This window comes from Lycium barbarum, chromosome 6 (assembly GCF_019175385.1).
Source record: "Lycium barbarum isolate Lr01 chromosome 6, ASM1917538v2, whole genome shotgun sequence".
Lineage (NCBI taxonomy): Eukaryota > Viridiplantae > Streptophyta > Magnoliopsida > Solanales > Solanaceae > Lycium > Lycium barbarum.
The window spans coordinates 121143712-121166136 of NC_083342.1; the positions used below are offsets into that span (position 1 = coordinate 121143712).

Consider the following 22425-nt stretch of genomic DNA (forward strand, 5'->3'; position numbering starts at 1 on the left):
ATCCAACAAACAATCATCTTGATTTGAAATCAGGCGAAGCTCAGATATATATATATGTGTTGGAAACGGAGTATATTCCCAGACCTTAAAAATAAGGTCTCATAATGAGCTGGGAAAATGTTATCATCATTGCAATCGCCACAGTTATTATACAGAATAAACCAACATTAAAACAAACAAGACTAAACAATAACAGAAAAGTATATGCGCAAACAATCTCAGAGATATCAAACAAGGAGGAGGAAACTGGTTTAAATAGATTTGGGGGCTAGGGTTTCTACTGGGCTTTCACTCATGTTCCCCTGCCTTTTTTGGGCCCGCTACATTTGTTCCTACTTTGTGCTGGTTTTATTTTTTTTGGTCCTTCAAATGGGCTGTTTTTTAATTTTTGTCCTTTAAAATCGAACTTATGTCTCTATAGACATAAAATACGCATTTTAATATTTAAAAGTTATGCCAACGCTCTTAAATAATTTATCATTTAAAGATAAATGACAAACATTAAAGACCAGCTCATTTGAAGGATAAAAATTAAAGATCAGTCCATTTGAAGGACAGACCGTGCAATTACTTGATCTTCGTCTTGCTGGTCCAGAGAGGACAGAGGCCCATGGAATCTAAAGTTGGGCCTGACTGACTTATTCATGTAGCAATTACAAACATGTGGCAATTACATCTGGTAGCCAGTTTGTAATTGCTATTTCATTTAAATTCAATTCAATTTTTTTTAATTATTTAACATGTAGCCTATTTTGGTAAATTTCAGGCAAAGTATGCTCCTCCTTTGTCCTCCTCCTCTTCTTCTTCTTCAAAAGCTCTGCTCAGTGTTAACATAAATTACATGTCACTGAGTGGTATGCGACCGCATGGGCATGGGTGGACCCATGTATTACTTTTTGGTGCTTGAGCACCCGCGAATACTCTATGTAGACATATAGAAAATATTGAAATTTTGGTATAAAATAATAAAAGATCTTGATGCTCTAGTTAAAATGTTTTAGGCTTTAGACTAAGCCATGGAGGAGCCAAGTTCGAATTCCACTCAAAGCAATATATTTTTATTGATTTTAAGGTGAGCGCCCGGGACCATTAAATCCTGGGTCCGTCATTGCGCATGGGTCATGACATTTTTGTTCTTAGTGTTTTAGTTATTGTATTGTAAGCAGGGGCGGATCTACCAAGGTCCGAGGGAATGCCACGCCACCCGCAAGCTTCGGCGGAAACTGTATGTATACATGTATTTATATATATGAAATACTATTAATAAGCAACTTGCCACACCTAGTAACAAATGATGCTGTGGTGCCGGTGGCAAAAGGTGAAAGATACCCTCCCCACTGACAGTAGTTTAATAATTTTTTGGCTTGCTGGATCAAATAACAGTAATGGGTATAAGTGATGCCTTCAACTTTTTTTTGCTTAAGTTGTAATTTTAAATTGAAGTATTTATTTGAATATCACTTATTAATTTTATATGCTTGATTCGTAGAAAGCTCTAATGGTTTAGGACTTAGATTATGAGGAAAAAGAAATCTGATGGTTTCAAAATGTAAATAGAATCATTAACTTTCCATTCTCTTTCTTTTTCTTTTCTTTTCCTTAATTCCTCTTAACTTGTTTTAATTATTAATTATATTATTGTTGTTGACTATGTTTATTTATTAATTCTTGACTTATTCGTTCTCTTGTTAATTATTTGTTTAAATATGAAAAATTAAATTATCATAAGTTTTCTATTCCAAAGTTTTCTCTCTCCCATCGTAACAAAAGCCCTCGTTACGCCAAGTTGGAGTATTTTTTTTCGTTCTAATAGTTTATCGAATATAAATCGAAAAGATGAATAATCCGATCTTAAACCCAAGATCATCAAACAAACCAAATGCTTATTCTATTTGGATTCAAAGCACTGTGGCACCCGGAACCTCCAAATCCTGGATCTGCCTCTGATTGTAAGTCTATAAATTTCGATCTGAATTTGACCCATTAATTTAGTGGAGTGTGGGTTAAATCTTACATGAGTAGATCATAATTTTTAGACCTTTTGAGTGAATTGATTTTTCACATAAAAATCTTTTGTTTTTTACTTTATTCCTCACTTTATAGTTTTCAGTTAATTTCATAACAAAAATTCGTAAAGAACCAGACTCGTCAAAACAATAGTTAAGCAAATTTTTAGAAGATTGCAAATATTTGGTACGACCTAATTCACCCTTGTGTCGCATTAGTCCAAATAACACATGGACATCATGAAATTACCACAATACCAATACGAGTTATCCTTATTTCATATTGTACCTTTAAGCTTTCCTTACACTGCTTTCTGTTTCAAGCTTCCAAACTCTCTTTACATGTCCTCTTCTTACATTAATGTTTGGCAATAGTTTGTTTATTGTACCCAAACATGCTCAATCGTTAAGAGTAGCAGGTTCCTGAAATCAACTTAGGAATCCATAGCCAAGCCAAGGGACATAATATCTTCAACATTAATCATTTTGATATTCATGATTTGGGATTCCTAGATGTTAGGACAAAATTCCTTTTTTTTTTCGAATTTTTTTCACATCTCAGATTTATACATTGGCTCATTTCCATAAAGGAGTCGAATGAAACTAAAGTTTATGATTTCAATTTTGAATTAGAGACGTCAAGCTCGATTATTGGTCGTCCTCCTCAATCCATTAGACTATGATTAATCACTTATGTATTGGTCTTTGGCAAACGGCCCGCTTTCATAATTGACGAATTCAAATTTTGTCTTTCCTTTCAATGTTCGATCCTGGATATCATGACTTGTCTTTAGCAAATTCGGCTGCCACAATTTGTCTAATTTAGCCGATTCATAAACTTTAGCGTGAACGCATCTTTTGCAAACATAATTTACACAAGCTAATTTCTACACAACCAAAAAAGAGAAGAAAGAGCAAAAAAACAGAGGAACACCTTGGTTAATTTTACTTGGGTCTAAGCTCAATGCCCTCAACAATAAGCCCTCCTTTAAGGTGCTCACCTTTAACTTCTCTAAGGCACATTGTCACTTCTTTATCATTCACTCCATCACTATAAAATTCACCCAATTCAATCTCCAACCATCCATCATCTCTTTCACATAAAGCACGTTCTTGGCCTCCTCTATCAACTCTTGATCTCAATGTCTCGACCCTGTGTCTCATCAGAATCATTTCCAATTCTTGTTTCCTATTGTTGGCATAGTTATGGCGTAGATATACGATTCCTTTAGATTCGTGGTCACCTACTTTGACAGAGACCTCGGATGGCAATGAGTCTAAGCCGAAAGCACGACCAGCGAGGTTGACAATGAGGTATGCTCCGTATGTTGTACGAGGAGACAACATTCGAGTGTTTATCTTTCCCTTGATTTCTAGCCAACACACCATGATAAGTTCCACGCCTTCTGGAAATCTGTTGGAACACAAAATAGAATTGGATTAGATGCAATACTAGCTAGTGCTTTTCATCATAGGTTTCTTTTTTCACATTGATAAAGATCTACGTAATTATATATCGTAAACTGCAGAAATAGTTTTACATGTTGTAGCAGGAAATCTAACATATTCCTAAGGTTACTAATCTCATATTTCATGGACGATTATACGAAGTTAATCATCACTCAGATAGTTAGATGAATTGATTTGTTTGCACTACCATCCAAATATAAAAGTTAAAACTTTTCTTTAAATTAGATAGTCGTTCTTTTTTTATTTTGGAATAGAAACACTTTTACCGCCATACAGATTTCCTTCCTGTGTCTTGGCATATATCATCCATATGCAATTTGCGCCAAGAGCTTGTCACAACACTCCGAGAGTTAAGAGAGAGAGAGAGAAACATGACTTTTTCAATGTTGTGGCAAAAATGTCCTTCTTACTATTCGCATGTATTAATATATAACTATACAGATAAGCTAAGAAGCAAGATACCATTATCATCCTTGTTAGCCCACACAGGGGCATTTTCGTCTTTTTTCTTACCTTTTATGTTCTAAAATAAATAAACTGTACAGCTACACGTACACTGAAATTTGCTGAATAAGCTTGTCATGAAAGTTGAGATGAGAAAGTACATGAAGCGGTGACCTACATAAACTTCTTATATATGGTAAAGGAAGGAAGTAGATCAAGGGAGAGCTAGCTGTTCCGTAATCTTGTCCTTATCAACATCTAATAGTGAAATGGAGTGATCTTTCTCTAAGATTATTGAAGGTTCTTATGACATCATTTTTTAAATGCAAATAATTGCATATAGTTCTACGAAATTTCTCATATATATAAAATATTTAGAAATAATTTATGCCTAGTAGTGTAATAGACTGATATCCGGGATTGCATACGCATCTAGGACTAAACGAAACAGATAACGTAATCATTTTACCAATCTACTCAAAGAATACTTAGTCCATAATTTCAACTTCCCTTAGCAAATATAGAAAGAGAAGAAAAAAGGAGAAAACAATACCTTGAGTTCAGGAGGGGTTTCCAGCACCAGTAAAGGGGATTGGTGGACCAAGTAACTGATAGCACCCTTGCACTCAACATATAACATTTTTTACTTGATCTTCTATCAATTGAAAAGGACTGTAATGTTTACAAAACCAAAAAGAAAATGAGAGGACGCAAGAGTTCATTTATCATCAATCTATTTGTTTATCAACGGTAGTCATCCAACTTTGAGTTTATCACGCAAAAATCATCCAGTTTTATGTAAAATTTAAAGTTTGACTTTATGTGATAAAAAAAAAGTAATTTTTGCATGATAAACTCAATGGATGACCACCGTGTAATTTTCTCATTTGTAGTTTATGAATATAAGTGCGAGAAATTAGAATATTGTCCTCTTCAAGGAGAATCATCTCTTTATTCTTGTTAATTTACACCAAGATTAAAATTTAAAGTTTGACTTTTATGTGATAAAAACGAAGAAGTAATTTTTGCATGATAAACTCAATGGATGACCACCGTGAAATTTTCCCATTTGTAGTCTATGAATATAAGTGCGAGAAATTAGAATATTGTCCTCTTCAAGGAGAATCACCTCTTTATTCTTGTTAATTTACACCAAGATTACAAATACGCACCTTGCTACCACCATCAATCAGAAGAGGCTTAAAGAGCTTGAGAAACAACTCTTTCTTTGATACAAAAGCAATAGGTAACACTAATCTTGAAATAATTTCTCGATAGTCAGATGGCAAAAAATTCTCCCATAACAAGTCTGATACTGCTGCATCACGAACCAAAGTCGAGACCAAAGACAATTGACAAGCATCATGAGGAGATGTGAAAGAGAGGATTTGAACAATACAATCTTCCGGTAAAAGGTCTAGTTTCATCTCAGCCATAATGAGAACTTTGAGTATAGAAACTTAGATATATGGAGGTGGAAATGAGAGGAACTACTATAATAAAGGCAAAAATAGATATAACTTTCCTAAGGATGACGACATGAAATTATCATATGAGGACATGATCGGAATGAGAAAGCGAGCGGTTACCTTTACATATACATATAACTTGACCCCCCTGAAAAACACATGGGGCCAATTTTATAATCAACTTGTAAGATTTGACCTTTAAAATGAAATAACTTATATGTGCTCCGTTTGGTCCATTTTATTTGTCGTCATTAAGAAACTATTAATAAGAAGAGCTTTTGTTTTTATTATTATACCCTTATTTCTATCTTTAATGAGTAGCAAAATGTTACAAAAACAAAGTTGAGCTAATCTAAATATCTAATAACAGTCATAACATTATGTGTATGTATTAGGTTTTCTATGCTAAGTAATCAATATTTAATATTTTCAGGAACAATTAATACTAAGGAAAAAAATTAAATATATTTTAATTATCTAAAATGACAACTATTTTGGACCAATTATTTTTAGTGAACTTGACAATTAAAATGGACTGGAAGGAGTACTATTCAAGAGGAGCGACGAGATTGGACATTAGAGTAGTATAATTAATATTGAGATGGACACGCCGATTCTGTGTTCAATAGGGACATGTTTAGCATTTTTGGTGCCATACACCAAGTCTGGTAATTAAATACTACATTTCGTTCTTAATTTGTAATTGGTGCAGCTGCGAGAAGTTAATATTGCGCGTAAACGATCCTAAGCTAGTTTTGACAAAAGATGAAAGTGTGTAGATGCAGGCTTGCCTAGTTTGTAGGAATTTACTTTCATTTCATATATGGAGTCTAGCCAAGGGCAGCTCAATGTCGATAGGCTGCCAAAGCAATTGCGTTTATCATTGACAAAAGGCCCAACCTTTATACCTTTTTTTTTTTTCCGCGTCCCGCCAGACTCATTAAAGGGGAAAGCGCTTCTTACCAGTATTTTTTCTACCACAACCTTGAGTAGTGAGTTGATTATTTATTATACATGGTAATTTCAAACCATTATTTCACTTCATAATAGATTTGAGCAATTCAAAAGGTATGATATTCTATTTAGTGGAGAATAATCGAGATCGCTTGATAATAAGAACTTAAAAAAAAAAAAAAATCTTTAAAGCATTACCAAAATCTTAGCGGGTAGAGTTAGTTGATACCTTTGCGGGAATTAGTGAAGCTCATGTCAAAGTTTTAATTGATTCAATCTGAATCATCACAAACTTGGTTCGTGAAATGTTCAAGGCCAATGAGAGTGAACAAAATTATTAGGTTGTCTATATCAGATCAAGCTTAAACATTTCACATCGATCCAAGTAGACCACATTTTGGAATGTCGTCTATATCATCCCTTGTTTATGTTAAATTTCTTAAATATCGACCCAAGTAAACCACTTTTTTCAATTAAAAGAAACACTCTTAAGTTATATGTTGGGAATAAACTCGACACAGAAATAATATTTACTGTATTAACAGCGGAATAATAAAGTAGCACTGTGATACGATTAATCAACAAGAATTAAAAAAAAATGACACCAAGATTTTTACGTGGAAACCCAAAAGGGAAAAACAACGGGCCAAGAGGAGCAACTGATATTACTATAGCAAGGATTTTACACTTTGTAGGTTTGAGTAAAATACTCCAAAGACCACTACACACTCAAAAGAAATAACCCTCTTTTAAGATTTCACACCTCACTACAATATTGCTCACACTCTTTATTTTTCCTCACAGACAATTTCTAACCCTGTCTGTGATGCCTCACTTTTTCTCTCTTTTCGTTATCTATTTTTCTTTTTCTTTTTATTTCAAGAATGGGTATGGACCCCATCAATCTCCCCCTCCAGACCTATTCACTGGAAGGAGGTAACACCAGACATCTAGTTTGAGTGCATGCCGACAAGTTCTTTGCACAACTCGAACTTGTCTCTTGGTACCACCTTGGTCAGCATATCTGCAGGATTCTCAGTTGTAGAGATCTTCTCAACCCGCATAGATTCGTCTTCTATCTTTTCTCGAATCTAGTGATATCTCACGTCTGTGTGTTTCGTCCTTGCATGGTACATGGAATTCTTGCTCAAGTCTATTGCACTTTGACTGTCACAATAGACGACATACTCATCCTGATGCAATCCAAGCTCTTGAAGGAACCGTTTCAGCCATATCATCTCCTTGCCAGCTTCAGTAGCGGCAATGTACCCTGTTTCAGTTGTAGAGAGTGCGACACACTTCTGCAACTTCGACTGCCATGATATAGCTCCCCCTGAAAATGTGAACAAGTATCTAGTAGTAGATTTATGATTATCAAGATCACCTGCCATATCAGAATCTGTGTAACCCTTTAAGACTGGATCAGATCCTCCGAAACACAAACAGTCTCCTGCTGTACCTCTCAGGTACCTAAGTACCCACTTGACTTCTTCCCAGTGTTCTCTTCCAGGATTTCCAAGAAACCTACTGACAACACCGATTGCATGAGCAATATCAGGTCTAGTGCATACCATTGCGTACATCAAACTTCCGACGGCCGAAGAATAAGGAACTTTGGCCATGCTCTCCTCCTCCTCCTCCTTTGTTATAGGACACATCTGTTTGCTCAACTTCAGATGACTAGCAAGAGGCGTGCTGACTGGCTTAGCATTCTTCATGTTGAAGCGTTCCAGAACACGTTCAATGTATTTCTCTTGAGATAGCCACAACTTTCTACTTGTTCGTTCTCGAACAATCTTCATCCCCAGAATTTGTTATGCTGGTCCTAAGTCCTTCATGTCAAATGACTTGGACAAATCTCCCTTCAACTTGGCAATCAGCTCCCTATCTTGTCCTACAATTAACATGTCATCTACATACAATAACAAAATAATAAAGTTGTTGTCAGAAAATCTTTTGAAGTATACACATGGATCATAATAAGTCTTTGTGTAAGTTTGACTTTTCATGAATGAGTCAAACTTCTTGTACCACTGCCTTGGTGCCTGCTTCAACCCGTAAAGACTCTTATTCAATTTTCATACCATGTGTTTCTTTCCAAATACTTAAAATCCTTCTGGCTGCTCCATATAAATCTCATCTCTTAAATCTCCGTGAAGAAATGCAGTTTTCATGTCCAACTGCTCTACCTCAAGATCCAGGCTAGCTGCTAAGCTCAAAATGGTTCGAATAGAAGTCATTTTGACAACAGGTGAGAAAATTTCATCAAAATCAATGCCTTTCTTCTGTTCGAAGCCTTTTACCACCAATCGAGCTTTGTATCTAACCAGCTTGCCATTCCATCTTTCTTGAGTTTGAAGACCCATTTGCATTTGAGCGGTCTTTTACCTTTTGGAAGTTCAACCATCTTGTACGTGCCATTTTTATGTAAAAATTCCATCTATTCTTGCATGGCTTTTATCCACTGGCTCTTTTCTGGATGGGACAGCACTTCCTTCAGACTTTCTGGTTCTCTCTCATCACTAATGAGGAGGAAGGGTATTTGGATGAATCTACCCTTTGCCTTTCTGATCTCCTCAGAGGTTGAGATTTTTCTTCTTCTTCCTGAGTAGGATACTCAACTTGCTCGGCATAATCATCAAGTTGCTCCCCCTGCTCAGCAATCTCGTCAAGTTGCTCCCCCTGCCCAACAACCTCGTCGGTCATACTTTCTGCACTTTTGGGATGGTTAGAAGGAATAGTAACAAGGTTAGGGACTATACCATTCTTGGCCTTCTCTGACAGATCATCAGCAGCTCCAACTTCACTTTCTGGGAAGACTACGTCTCTGCTTCTAATGACCTTCTTCTTTACAAGATCCCATAGTCTGTACCCGAACTCTTCATCTCCATATCCAATGAATATACAGGGAACAAATTTACCATCCAGCTTTGTTCTCTACTCCTTCCGTACATGTGCAAAAGCTCTATAACCGAACACCTTCAGATGCGAGTAGGACACCTTCTTGTTGGTCCAAACTCTCTCTGGGATGTCAAACTCCAATGGAACTGATGGACTCCTATTGATTAGGTAAAAATTTGTCTGAACTGCTTCACCCCAGAATGACTTAGGCAGTTTAGCCATTCTGAGCATGTTTCTCACCTTCTCAACAGTAGTGCGATTCATCCTTTCAGTTACACCATTGTGTTGTGGGGTTCCAGGAACTGTCTTTTCATGTCTGATCCCATAGCTTGAACAGTACCCTTCAAATTCCCTTGAAGTGTACTCACCTCCATTATCACTACGGAGACGCTTTAGCTTTCGACCTGTCTCCCTTTCCACCAGAGCATGAAATTTCTGGAAAACTTGAAATACCTGATCTTTGGTTTTCAAGATATAACCCACAATTTTCGCGAAGCATCATCAATAAAAGTAACAAAGTATTTGTTACCGCCCATCGATTCTATCTCCATTGGACCACAAACATCAAAATACACCAAATCAAGTATATTCAATTTTCCTTCAGCCGATGTCTGAAATGAGACTCTATGCTGCTTACCAAATAAACAATAGTCACATTGTTTTGTCGTTGTACCTTTGGAAAAAGAAATAAGTGATTTCTTGGCAAGAATTTGCAATCTTTTCTCGCTCATATGACCCATTCTTCTGTGCCACTAGTCTGTAGAAATCGCATCTTGAGCCGCATTTAATTCACCTCAGCATATTTTTGCATTTGTCCTGTACAACGTGGTATGAGCAACTCCTTTTGCAATCACCAATGATCCCTTGGTGAGTCTCCATTTTCGATTTGCAGAATAGTTCTCGTATCCATCTCGGTCCAAAGCAATTTTCGAGATCAAGTTCAACCTTAAATCAGGTACATGGCGCACATCCTTCAGAACCAATGTGCATGCAACAGTTGTCTTGATACAAATGTCTCCGATCCCCGCAATCTTTAAGTAACTTGTGTTACCCATTTTTACTGTGCCGAAATTTCCTGCTACATATCTACAGAAAATGTCTCTTACTGGTGTGGCATGGTAAGATGTTGCTGTGTCAACCACCCATTCCGACTCTGAACCTGCCAAGTGCATGCATTCCTCTTCCTCATTTATGAAGAGAACAACATTATCATTGTTTTGTTTTGTGGCAGTTGTGTTGTCGTCATTCTTCTAGCTACTGCTTTCACCTTTGTCCCCTTTTAGGTTTGTACAATCTCTTTTGTAGTGACCTGGTTGATCGCAATTGTAGCAATTTCTGGCTTTTGACTTAGATCGAATCTTAGACTTCCCGCGAGCTCCGGATCTACCATAGTTGCTCGAACTCCTTAGGTAACTTATGCCTCTACTTTCTGTGATGAGAGCTTGACCATGATTTTCAGGCTTCTTTCTCATCTTCTCATTGAGTAGAAGAGCTGATGTGACATCCTTCAACTCAATTGAGTCCTTACCATGCAAGATGGTTGTTGCCAAATTGTCATAAGATAATGGCAACGAGTTCAGGAGTATGATGGCTTTATCTTCCTCCTCGATCTTTACTCCGAGGTTGGCCAGCTGCGTGATTAATCCATTAAGCACATTTAAATGTGACAAAAAATTCGTACCTTCACCCATATGTAGAGCGTATAACTGTTTCTTTAGGTACAATTTGTTTTTCAGCGTCTTAGACATGTATAGGTTTTCCAACCTTGTCCAAATACCACATGTGCTCTCTTCATCGATGATGTTATTGACCACATCATCTGTTAAGTGCAACCTGATTGCACTAGCTGCCTTTTCATCAATTTCTTCCCAATCCTCAACTTTCATGGATTCAGGCTTTTTGGATTTTCCGCCTAGTCCCTTGTGCAACCCTTGTTGGATGAGCAAATCCCTCATCCTTCTATGCCATGTTGAGAAACCGCTGTTATACCCTATTTTAACCGGGGTCAAAATAGTTTACAACATTTCGATGATTCCGGGGTTATTTAAAGTTAGGGAGTCGCCACCTAATTATTTATGGTGAATTAGGGCACCTAAGGTTAATTAAAGTAATTATCTAAAGTTGATTTTATTTTAAAGTCTACGAAACCGAAAGATTCTAGGTAAGAGTTCTATTAATCTAAAGGGAAGGTATTAAACACCCTTTAAGATCCGTTAAAAGACGGTTAACCGACCGGACTTATGTTAATTAATTAGGCTAAGACTGTAGGTGTAATATTTTATAATATTTAAGAAAATATCTTGTAAGTATTGCTAAAGTTATAGATAGACATATAATAATGCTATTTAAAATAGGACTTGTAGAAAAATAATAATTTGTATAAAAGAGCTTAGTTGTAAATAAACTGGAGAAAACGCAAGATGGTGCAATGTTTTATAAATATTCGAAGAAAATAAATTACGCTGACTAACAAATTAAAATAGTTGTTTGTAAGATTAATTTTAATAAACGTTTAAAGGTTTTATAGAAAGAATATTAGTTCAATACAAACTATGTAAAGGTTGTTAACAAATACGTGTTTTGAGTGTTGAAAAAGAGCTAAAGTGAATGTCATACCACATTTTAACCGGGTTAAAGTAGAAGTACAACATATTGGAGATTCCTATTTTTTGTTTATTTTAAGGAGTCGCCACCTAATTATTTATGGTGAATTAGGACACCTAAGGTTAATTGAAGTGATTATCCTAAGTTGATTTTATTTTAAAATCTACGAAACCAAAAGATTCTAGGTAAAGGTTCAATTAGTCTAAAGGGAAGGTATTAGGCATCCTTTAAGACCCATTAACAATGGTTAACCGACCGGACTTATGTTATTTAATTAAGGCTAAATGTAGATGTAAATGTTTAAATATTTAAGAAAACACCTTGTAAGTATTGCTAAAGTTAATTAAAGTGAAACTTGTAGAAAATAATAGTTGCATAAAGAGTTTAGTTAAAAATAAACTAAAAGAAGCGGGACATGTAATGTTTATATGTTTATGAAGAAAATGACTAAAATTTAAAAAAGTTATTTAATAAAAGTTTTAAAGTTTGTTTTAGACAAACATGTATTTCAAGTGTTGGAAAGGAACTAAAGTGAAAAAGTTATCCATTGAAACTTGTTTGCCTTTCATTTCTTAGAATAAGCTAACGTTAGTGTAAACTTTGTGACGTTTTAAACTTCTAAGATAGTAAGCATGATTTATGATTCCTTTAGCCGAAATATGTAGTCATGCTGTTTTTGAAAATCAATTATTTTAATAAATAAATATTATAGATACTATAAATAGTTTTAAAAATAGAAGTGAATGTAATTTGTGAAATTAACTACCCATTACCAAACTAAAATCCTTAATGTCACTAAGGTTTATCTAAATTAACAAACAACAAAATGTTAGTCATACAATACACATTAAATGCATATAAAAATAAAAATAGAGGAATAGGGATGATGTAAATGGGCTCAGCCCGTAAAAAAATGCTGCTGCCCGCCACTGTTGTTGTTCACATTTATTGGGCTTTGGCCCAGATTCTGTGTTCTATTTGTGATGCGGGCTGATTCGAGGGGAGGTTTGTTGGGCTTTAGCCCAACACCCAGTGCGGAGGAAGAACAAGTCTCTCGGACTCGTATGCGATGGTCATGCATAAAAACAAAAGGAAAAGGATTAGTATATAGCCCAATAAATAAAATTAGACATATGTAACGACTGATATATGCACAATATCCAGAGTATATCGGGTATAACAGAAGGGTATACACTGATATGCAACCCCTGTATACACCAGGTGTATACTAAGGTTCATATACTCATGTATATTTCGAGGTATACCATACGACAAACAGAAGATCAGATAGGAGATATGCAAAGAATAAACCAACAGGAGCACTCCAGAGCATAAGATAAACAGCCGGCATAACGTTGATTACATAAACAGGGCTTTGGCAGTTTCCTTTTACATGTTAACTGGGCATGGCAATCCTCAACCTTCTTACAAATCCAAGCAAACAGCATACGAGGGTGTATACCCTTCTAATTTTATCACCCTTTTTAGCGAGCCTAATCAGATTCAAATTTAAGAAATGGACAAGTAATGCTCAGCTAATATGTTTCACCGACAAATAAATTTTGAACATCTTCTCACAACTCAGCAGATCACTTTGATAGATTTAAAATTGTTAAACTAGGCTTTTAAATGCTTAGTCGCTTTGAATCCATTCTGATTTTTATAGCACCAGAACCAACAACAAATTAAAGGTGCCAGCCTTATAGTTTTCGAACCAAAATCACCAAAGAGGGAGCATCCAAAGGGTCAGGGTCAGTTTATAGATCAGCTTGTGTCTCATTTAACCAATACTTATTCCCCTCTGATTTAGATACTCTATTCCTCCAATTTGTCTCCTAGTTTCAGTTCCTTTTAGCCCTTTATAACATACCAAGAAAGAGAGAGAGCACTTAACAAACATAAGAAAGCAAATCAAAAGAGAGCTGGAGGGTCATGCCAAATCAGAAGGAAACAATAACACAAGATAACATGGATATGCAGCAGCCAAGATGAAAGAGGACATGCAAGTTACAACATGTTTGAAAACGAGGTGCAAAATTCACTCAATGATACATGATGACCTATCTAGAACAGGGGAAGTGGTGAATCATAGTCAGTAATGCAGAGTCTAAGGAATAAAACAGGACACTGATAAGGTTTGGTGTATATGATCAGTAGAGATGTCTAAAGTGATATGCAATGCTGCAGTATTCAAAAGGAGGAAACTAACTATGCAAGACTAATGAGAATGAACTATCAATACAGAATTCAAGTAGTCCAAAAACAACTCCTCAAGGTATTGATGGGCATACAAAACCAGGCTCGTTGCTATGATTATATAGTGGTCGCGTATGAATTGAGTTGAGAAGCACTAAATCATATCATGTCACCAAGGCAGTAATTCAGGTAGATATATTTGAGTATGAAGTTATTAGAGAGGTATTTGAGGTGTGCAAGGCACTTCTCAAACATAAGTAAATTACTAAGCATTGTGAATTTGACATAGTTTGAGGCAACCACACCAAGTTTCATGTACACAGTTCTGAAATTTGGCTTAACACATTCATGTAATCAGTTGAAACTTCATCAATCTAATAGTCATACAATAGGTATCTTATAAGATATCATGTTGGTCTAAGCTTCTTTCATCCCACAACCCCTTTATGACATATGTGATCCTGACACTAATCTAAAACATGCTTGCATAGTAAATTATGGTTAGTACACTGACAGAACATTCACAATACATCCATGGGCAACCAAACAGCAGATTTAACTAACGACTAGATGGACATGGACAGACACAGAGAAAAGTAATCACCAACTGCTCTCAGACTACATACATATCTTAAGAAACACAGAATTAGACCCAAAGGTATCAAGATACCTAGACAGGTTGCCAAACTTACACATTACACAAATACAGGCAATGCTTCAAGGATACACATCCATTTATATATATTACTCATGGTGTCAACATACAAAGTCATATGAGATAAACAACCGAGATCAAGTCATACACAAGAGATTTAAAGCTGGTAGTAGTAATTCAGACTCGATGAACACAATCTTCGATTACCATGAATCCGAACATCCATATAAACATTACTTAACTAATATAGCCAGCAAATAACTTAACAAACATCATCGACTAAACAAAATTACCACTTAACTAATTACTCGGTTCGAACTAGGTAAAATTAACTTGGTAAACATAATTAACTACATTAAGCTTAAACTGATACTAAACTTAGCAAAGCATAACTAAAAAAAAATAAAAGAGATAGGAAGTTTACCTCTTGTGGTCGCAGTGGACTGGGGTATGAGTCTCGGATTCGTACTCGAACTCGAAGAACCCGATTAAAGTAACGAAAGTTTCCAACCAAAAATAGAGTAATTGTTGACTGTTCTATTTCGAGTAAGGCTATCTTTTATGGTTAAAACTTGTATTTGTAGGGGACTTTGGTTCCAGATCCTTTTTTTATTTGATTTCGGGTCCCGTATCCCTCAACCCTTGAAAAATCCCCCCCCCCCCCCCCTTAACACTGAATCAAATCCCTCCTTTTATAGAGTGAGAAGAGAGAGGAGCGTGGGAGAGAGGAACGACGTGGGGAACAAAGGTGAGTGGAGAGGAACGTGGGCGTGGGGGACAGCAGTGGAGATGGCAGAGGCGGGTGAGAAGAGAAAAGAGAGTGGAGAGAACGTGAGAGGGAGAGAGAGGAAGGAGAGAGAAAGGGGAGCGGCTGAAGAAGGAGAAAGAAAAGGGATTAGGTTTTTTAGGGAAATAAGATTTGGGCCGGGTCGGTAATTTAGGATGTGGGCTGGATCGGGAATAATGTGGGCTGGTCCGTTTGAATAGTGAAATGGGTAATGGGATAATAATTTGGCTGAAAATTGTTGATCCTTCCTCCTCTATTTTAATTATTCTTTGGGCTTCTAATTTAATAACTAGTACAACATATACTATGTAAAGACAATTAATAATTAATATGTAGAAAAATAAAGATTTTACAAAGTGTTGTCTTGTAATTAATTTAACGATTCCAAACCGGAAAAAATGAAACGATGACGAACATTTAAAATTTATGGTAAAGTAATGCTCGTAATGTTGAAAATAGAAGTAGCGCAAATAATAATAGTGAAAATAAAGTATTTAGCTTGTCAGTAAATTTAGATGCCCGAGTGAATAAAATTAAATAAAGGAGGGACAAAATTGGGTGTCAACAGTGAAGAAATTATCCACAGAACTATTTTACCTTTTTATTTCTCAAAATAAGCTAACGTTAGTGTAAAATTTATGAAATTTCAAATTTCTAAGATAGTAAGAGTGAATCATGATTCCTTTAGCTCAAAATATGTAGTCATACTATTTTGAAAGATCAATTATTCTAATGAAAATAAATATTGTAAATACTATAAATAGTTTAAACATAAATAGAAGAGAATGAAACTTGTGGCATTAATTATTAGTTTCCTTTTAAATTAACTACCCGTTATTTCTAACACTATCTATGCTAATTCTCCTATAATTCGTCTAAGCTAAGTAGAAACAAGAGTAAGATGAAGTGTTAGTCAAAACAATACAAGTTAAATGCAATAAAGTAAAATAGAGGTGTAAAAAATGCAATGAGATGGGCTCAGCCCATTTTGGGCTGCTGTGAACGGTCTGCTGTTGGGAATGGCTCAACCCATTTTTTTTGCTGTTACAATCTGCTTTGTTATTGGGCTTTAGCCCAGAATTTGTTTTCTATTTTCTTTGCTGCGGACAGGACTGAGGGAAGATGACTCGAGAATATTATGTTGGGCTTTTAGTCCAACACCGAATGCGGAAGAAGATGAGTCCCTCGGACTCGTAAGCGATGGTCATGTACAAAAAGAAAGAAAAAGATTATTATGCAATCAACAAACAAGGCTAAACATGCATAATATAAATTAAAGTGGGTACATCAATAACAGGCAGAATGTTGCAACGAAAAATAAAAATCAATCTGATACCTAACTACTATATTCTGTTATAACTTGTGCATTTGACAAAGATTTATGCTTTCATTTGGAACATAATTACTATAACATAATCCAAACGTATTGAAATCTATACTAATACATAATTAATACATATTCGGGCAGAGAATTCCCTTAGGCAGATCTGATTTTTACCAAACAAGCTAATTATTTTATATTCACATTTTATCCATTCTCGAGGTTTCAACAAACGATTGGGGGCGGCATTATGTGGAAAGAGGTAAATCAAAACAGATTTTGCACAGGCTGGTGATTTCTTTAAATGGATATAGGAAGGTACTAACGTATTTCCCCTATCGACCTACTTTGCATAATAACAAAACAGTGATGTTGAGCCATCTTTTATAAGATAATATCATATCAAAAGACAAGCGAAATTTCTATCGTTACGACATCCGACATATAAAACGTTAACACAATCAACTCAACCTAGAAGCGCTTTAGACACCCAAACATAAAATTCGGGAATACATATCAAAGATCCAAGCGAAATGAAAAGAGAGAAGAGAAAGGGATCACACCAAAAAAAAGCTTATTCCCTCAAATGGAAAGTACTTTGGTAAAACAAGTTATAATCCGCATTAGCATGGGCAAAACATTCATCAAACTATATTTCTAAGCCATTCGCGGATGAACATGATAGCAAAGGCAACCAACAACTCAACTAAGGAGCGCATATCAGTTAGGAAGCTCTTCAAAGAGAAAACATTACATTGGCAGACAGATTTCAAACTTTCAAACCCTGAACTATATGTCTCGAATCAAACTAAGGCGGTGACTCCTTCGTGAGAAAACTACTTTTGGGTGTTTATAAATCATAAGGACGAGATTTCTTAATACACCAATCACGTACTGAACCTAGCCATTTTCTACTTACTTTAATCTATATGAACTGACCAAATCATAAACAGAGCATACTTTAAGCAAATCGACCCAGGTTAATCTTTATACATATGTATTTGTCCGATTAAATTATTAATGCACCTAAACAAGTAGGCTGAAGTTAGTTGATATAAAATACGTTCTCCATATATGCTAATCAAACTAATCGCTCAGCATGTTTTCGCCAATAAACCAACTAACCTTCAGGTTATCCAAACAGTAAATGATGCGACTAAACTAAACTAAACTACCTAAACATACTATGAACATCTATTACAGAGACATGCCAAACTTTAACTAAATCAAAATAAGCATGTACACACTTAACACAAACACTTCACACAAAAGAGAAGCGATCGATAGACCATACAAAATACTAAAAATAAACACAAGAGGGGATTACCTTATTCGGGTGCAGTGAACTAAGGTGACGAGGTCTCGAATCTACTCTCTCGTATTGATAGACCCGAACTTTGAGCCAAATAAAGTCGATTGAAAGTATTGAGGGCTTTAAGGAAACTAAATTTTTCGTATTTTCTTCTTGGATGGATTGAATGAAAGAACCAGGATTTTTGTCTTACCAGTCCCCTTTTCGGCTGAGGGCTTAAAGCCATTTTATAGTAGACGAAAAACTAGGGCTTCACTCGATTTTGGGCGGGATTCGAAGTTGAATAGCCGTTTGAATTTTGAAAATCGAATCTCTGAAGTTGCTTTATTTTTTTAGAAATTCAGAAGGGTTTTTGGCCATTTATGTTGACTGGCTCGTTGAAGATGAGAGAGGAGAGATTCGTATGAAAATAGTAAGGCAAAGTTCTGCCGTGGCTGAGAAGATTTGGACCACTCCTTGAAATGGAAGGAGGAAGAAAACGACGACAGAGAGAGGGCAAAGAGGTGAAGAGAGCATTGCACGAAAATAGGGTGGCAAAGATCTGCCATGGTAAAAGAGGTACTGGATATTCAGTGGAAATGGAGGAGAGAGGGAGAGGAGAGGAAAAGGAAAGGGAAAGAGGGTTGAAGAGAAAGAGGCGTCTGATTTTCTTTAGGTTTAGAGTTGAAAGGGTGAGGGAAATGTTTTAATACACAGGCCGGGTCGGGCGAAATAGTGGGTGTGGGCTGATCGTTTTGGGCCATAATTTGGCTGGTTTAAAAGAATTTGTGGGCTGCTGATGAAAGGCTTCATTTGGTCCATGATTTGGGCTCAATTTGACGAATTGGGTTGCAAATCATGGATCTTTTCCTTCTTCATTTTAATTATCCCCGGGCTTCTAATTTAATAACTAGTAACTAAGTACAATATATATTACGTGAAGATAAATAGTAATTAATATATAGAAAGTAAAGGATTTAATAAAGTAAAATTAATTTATCGAGTGCAAATCCTAAAATGAAACGATGACGAACCATTTAAAATTTGTGATAAAGTAATACTAGTAATGTTGATAGTGGAATAGTGAAAATGAAAGTAATGATATTAATAATAGTAGCAATAAAAGATAATAGTGAAAATAAAGTGTTTAGCTCGTCAATAAATTTAGAAGCCCAAGGAAGTAAATTGGAATAAAGGAGGGACGAAATTTGGTGTCAACAACCGCTATCACCGTTGAATTTTGCTACCTCGTACTTTACTTCGGACATTTTTTTTGTCACCGAGTATAGTACAATGGACCGCAAAAAATATTTTTGTAAATGAGCAGAACCTGTGCTCTGATACCAGTTGTTGGGAATAAACTCGACACAGAAATAATATTTACGGTATTAACAACGGAATAATAAAGTAGCACCGTGATACGATTAATCAACAAGAATTTAAAAAAAAAATGACACCAAGATTTTTACGTGGAAACCCAAAAGGGAAAAAACAACGAGTCAAGAGGAGCAACTGATATTACTATAGCAAGGATTTTACACTTTGTAGGTTTGAGTAAAATACTCCAAAGACCACTACACACTCAAAAGAAATAACCCTCTTTTAAGATTTCACACCTTACTACAATATTGCTCACATTCTCTATTTTCCTCACAGACAATTTCCGACCCTGTTTGTGATGCCTCACTCTTTCTCTCTTTTCATTATCTATTTTTCTTTTTCTTTTTATTTCAAGAATGGGTATGGACCCCATCATTATACACTCTAGAGGCAGGACTAGTTTAACCAAAATTTCGGTATTGCTACCAAGTGGCGACTTTAACAACAAAGAATTTGGGTTTGCAAAGCAAAGGAGTAGACAACAAATTAGGCACCAGCCGAGTGGGCTATCTGATCTTTAACCATATATATAGATTTTTTTTCTTTTGCAGGGGCTCTTTCATGTTATAATATATATCTTGTTAAATCGTACTTGAAAATGAACCTGCAATTTCCAAATATGTTGGTGCCATATTCCTCAGATTGTCCAACTCTGCTGGTGCATAATTATTCAGTTGCCTAATTGTTAGTTAATTGAAATCAATAATTCAGATGCCTAATTGTTTGTTCAGATAATTATCCTAATTGTCTACGCCAAGTGTCATATATATATGTGCTCTACTGGGTCGGTGTGTCAAAAACAAGATTTCCACGACATGCCAATTTCCAAATTGTGGTTACTTGGATCTATGTGTCAAAAACAAGATCTCCATGACATTCCAATTTCCAAATTGTGGTCTACTTGGGTCGATGTGTGAAATATATAAGTCATATTTGTACTAGACAAGCTTGCTGTTTGGGTCACTCTTTGCTTGTTTTGTATATTCTACCAAATAATCAAATGGAGATCATGGACTCTAACTTGAATCAATTAAACTTTTATATGAGGTGTGTATCAGTCAAGCAGCATACATAACTTGTGAGTTTGAGTTTGTCCATGTAACGGATTATGAGTGGAATGATAGTATTTGTATGATGTTATTAATCCAAGAAGTTAGAGAAAATGATGATGTTAATATTACTCTTAGTGTGACCTTTTCAATTTGAACAAATATATATCGTGTAACTTTGGGTTATTATTAATGTGCGCTATATATTGGGCTACCCAATTGTTGACTTGACGAGGGCTTCGGAGGAGCTAAACTTTGAAAAAGGCCGCATAGATCAGATATGTTGCCACTCCTTTTAAAAACCATTCGTCTAATATTTGTTTTTTAATTTTAGGTTAAAACTTGGGTCCACATTGTAAACACATAAAGAAAAATTACGTGTTATAGCTACTTTTAGTACATAATTAGTGATATTAACTACCTTTTGTTTTAATTACTAATAATAACTAAATACTTTTTGAATTTAACTAATATAGCTACACAGTAATTTTCAGTTACTGGTGCACAAATACACCTAAAATTTAGCACTCCCAATCTCATATCTCCCTTTTAATGGTAACAATATTAATCACTTAATATACATTATCATTCTCTCTCCTTTTTCATAAATTTTTGACATTTTCTATTCTCACTACCCATGTCAGATTTTTCATTTCTCAAATCCCTAAAAAATTCTCTCTCTCCTTCTATCAACCACCATCACGACGGGTGGCAGCGGCCCCTCTCTCAATTTTTTTTTGGTTTTCATGATTTCAAGCTTTGTGGACAAATGAAACATAAGAAGGCAATTAACCTTTTTCATTTTTTTTATGTGAATGATGTTCCAACTAGAATGATCATTCATTATGGTTGACGGCTTATCTCCCATTGTGGGCAAGTTGTAGTTGTAAATGCCAAGACTATTGGGCTGTGGACCAGTGCCCATAAATTTGGACCGAATTGCATTTGCTCTGTGGCTAGGATTTTTTTGGTGGTCTAGGGTTTTTTAGGGTTTTGAGAAGATGAAAAATGTATGTATTTGTGTATGTTCTATGATATAGCTACCAATTGGTTGTGATTGGTGGTGTATTTATGTAAGTTTTTCTATATTTTTGTGTATTTTGTTCAAATTAATTTCATCAGTTCATCTAGTTTCAAATACATGAGTGACGAAAATACATTGTAAGTTTTCTATATATTTGTGTATTTTGTTCAAATTAATCCATCCAATACATGTGTGATGCAAATTGTTACTCACACAAATACATGAGATTTAATATAAAAATACATGGGGTTTGATTGGTAACTTCAAATACATTGATTATGCTATCAAATACGCGTGTAAATCAAAACGAAATCAATATTGAAAACTTCAAATACATTACCGCTAAAATACATAGGTGATGCAAATTGTTAATCACACAAATACATGAGATTTAATATAAAATACATGGGTTTGATTGAAAACTTCAAATACATTAGTTATGCTATCAAATACATGGGTAAGTCAAGAACGAAATCAATATTGAAAACTTCAAATATATTGGTTGTTGAATGTTTTCAAATTTTGAATTTTTGTTTTTTTATGTTTAATGTTGAAGATTGGATGGAGGAATAGAAAATGGTTATGGAAAGGTAATCTAAAATCTGATTTTGTGGAAGGGTAAGGTAAAAAATACCAATTAATAGCTAATTAATTGATCCAACTGTTATGGCCTTAAATCAAGGGATATGTTTTATTTTTTACTGTGTTACTATGTATTTATAAGCATCAAATACATCCGAAAAAATACCTTAATTTGGGAAAACATGGCTACAAATGGTAATTTTTAAAAGGTAGCTATAAATGATAGGAAACTACCAAAAGGCAGTCATTTTGTTAATTTTTCCAAGTTTTATTGGATCTAATTCATAGAAAT

At 35.3% G+C, this 22425-nt stretch overlaps 1 protein-coding gene and 1 non-coding gene across 2 annotated transcripts; both read right to left on the minus strand.

The window, feature by feature from the left end:
- Positions 1 to 32: 32 nt before the first annotated feature.
- LOC132601032 (small nucleolar RNA snoR69Y) lies at positions 33 to 140 on the minus strand. Its single transcript, XR_009567479.1, has one exon. It is a non-coding gene; the product is annotated as a small nucleolar RNA snoR69Y (small nucleolar RNA).
- A 2466-nt stretch (positions 141 to 2606) lies between these two features.
- On the minus strand, positions 2607 to 5535 carry LOC132645995 (F-box protein PP2-B15-like). Its single transcript, XM_060363303.1, has 3 exons — positions 5093 to 5535; positions 4474 to 4592; positions 2607 to 3420 (listed from the first exon to the last, which is right to left on the minus strand). The coding sequence occupies exons 1-3, from the start codon at positions 5354 to 5356 to the stop codon at positions 2952 to 2954; spliced, it is 852 nt and encodes a 283-aa protein (XP_060219286.1). The 5' UTR covers positions 5357 to 5535; the 3' UTR covers positions 2607 to 2951.
- Positions 5536 to 22425: the final 16890 nt, after the last annotated feature.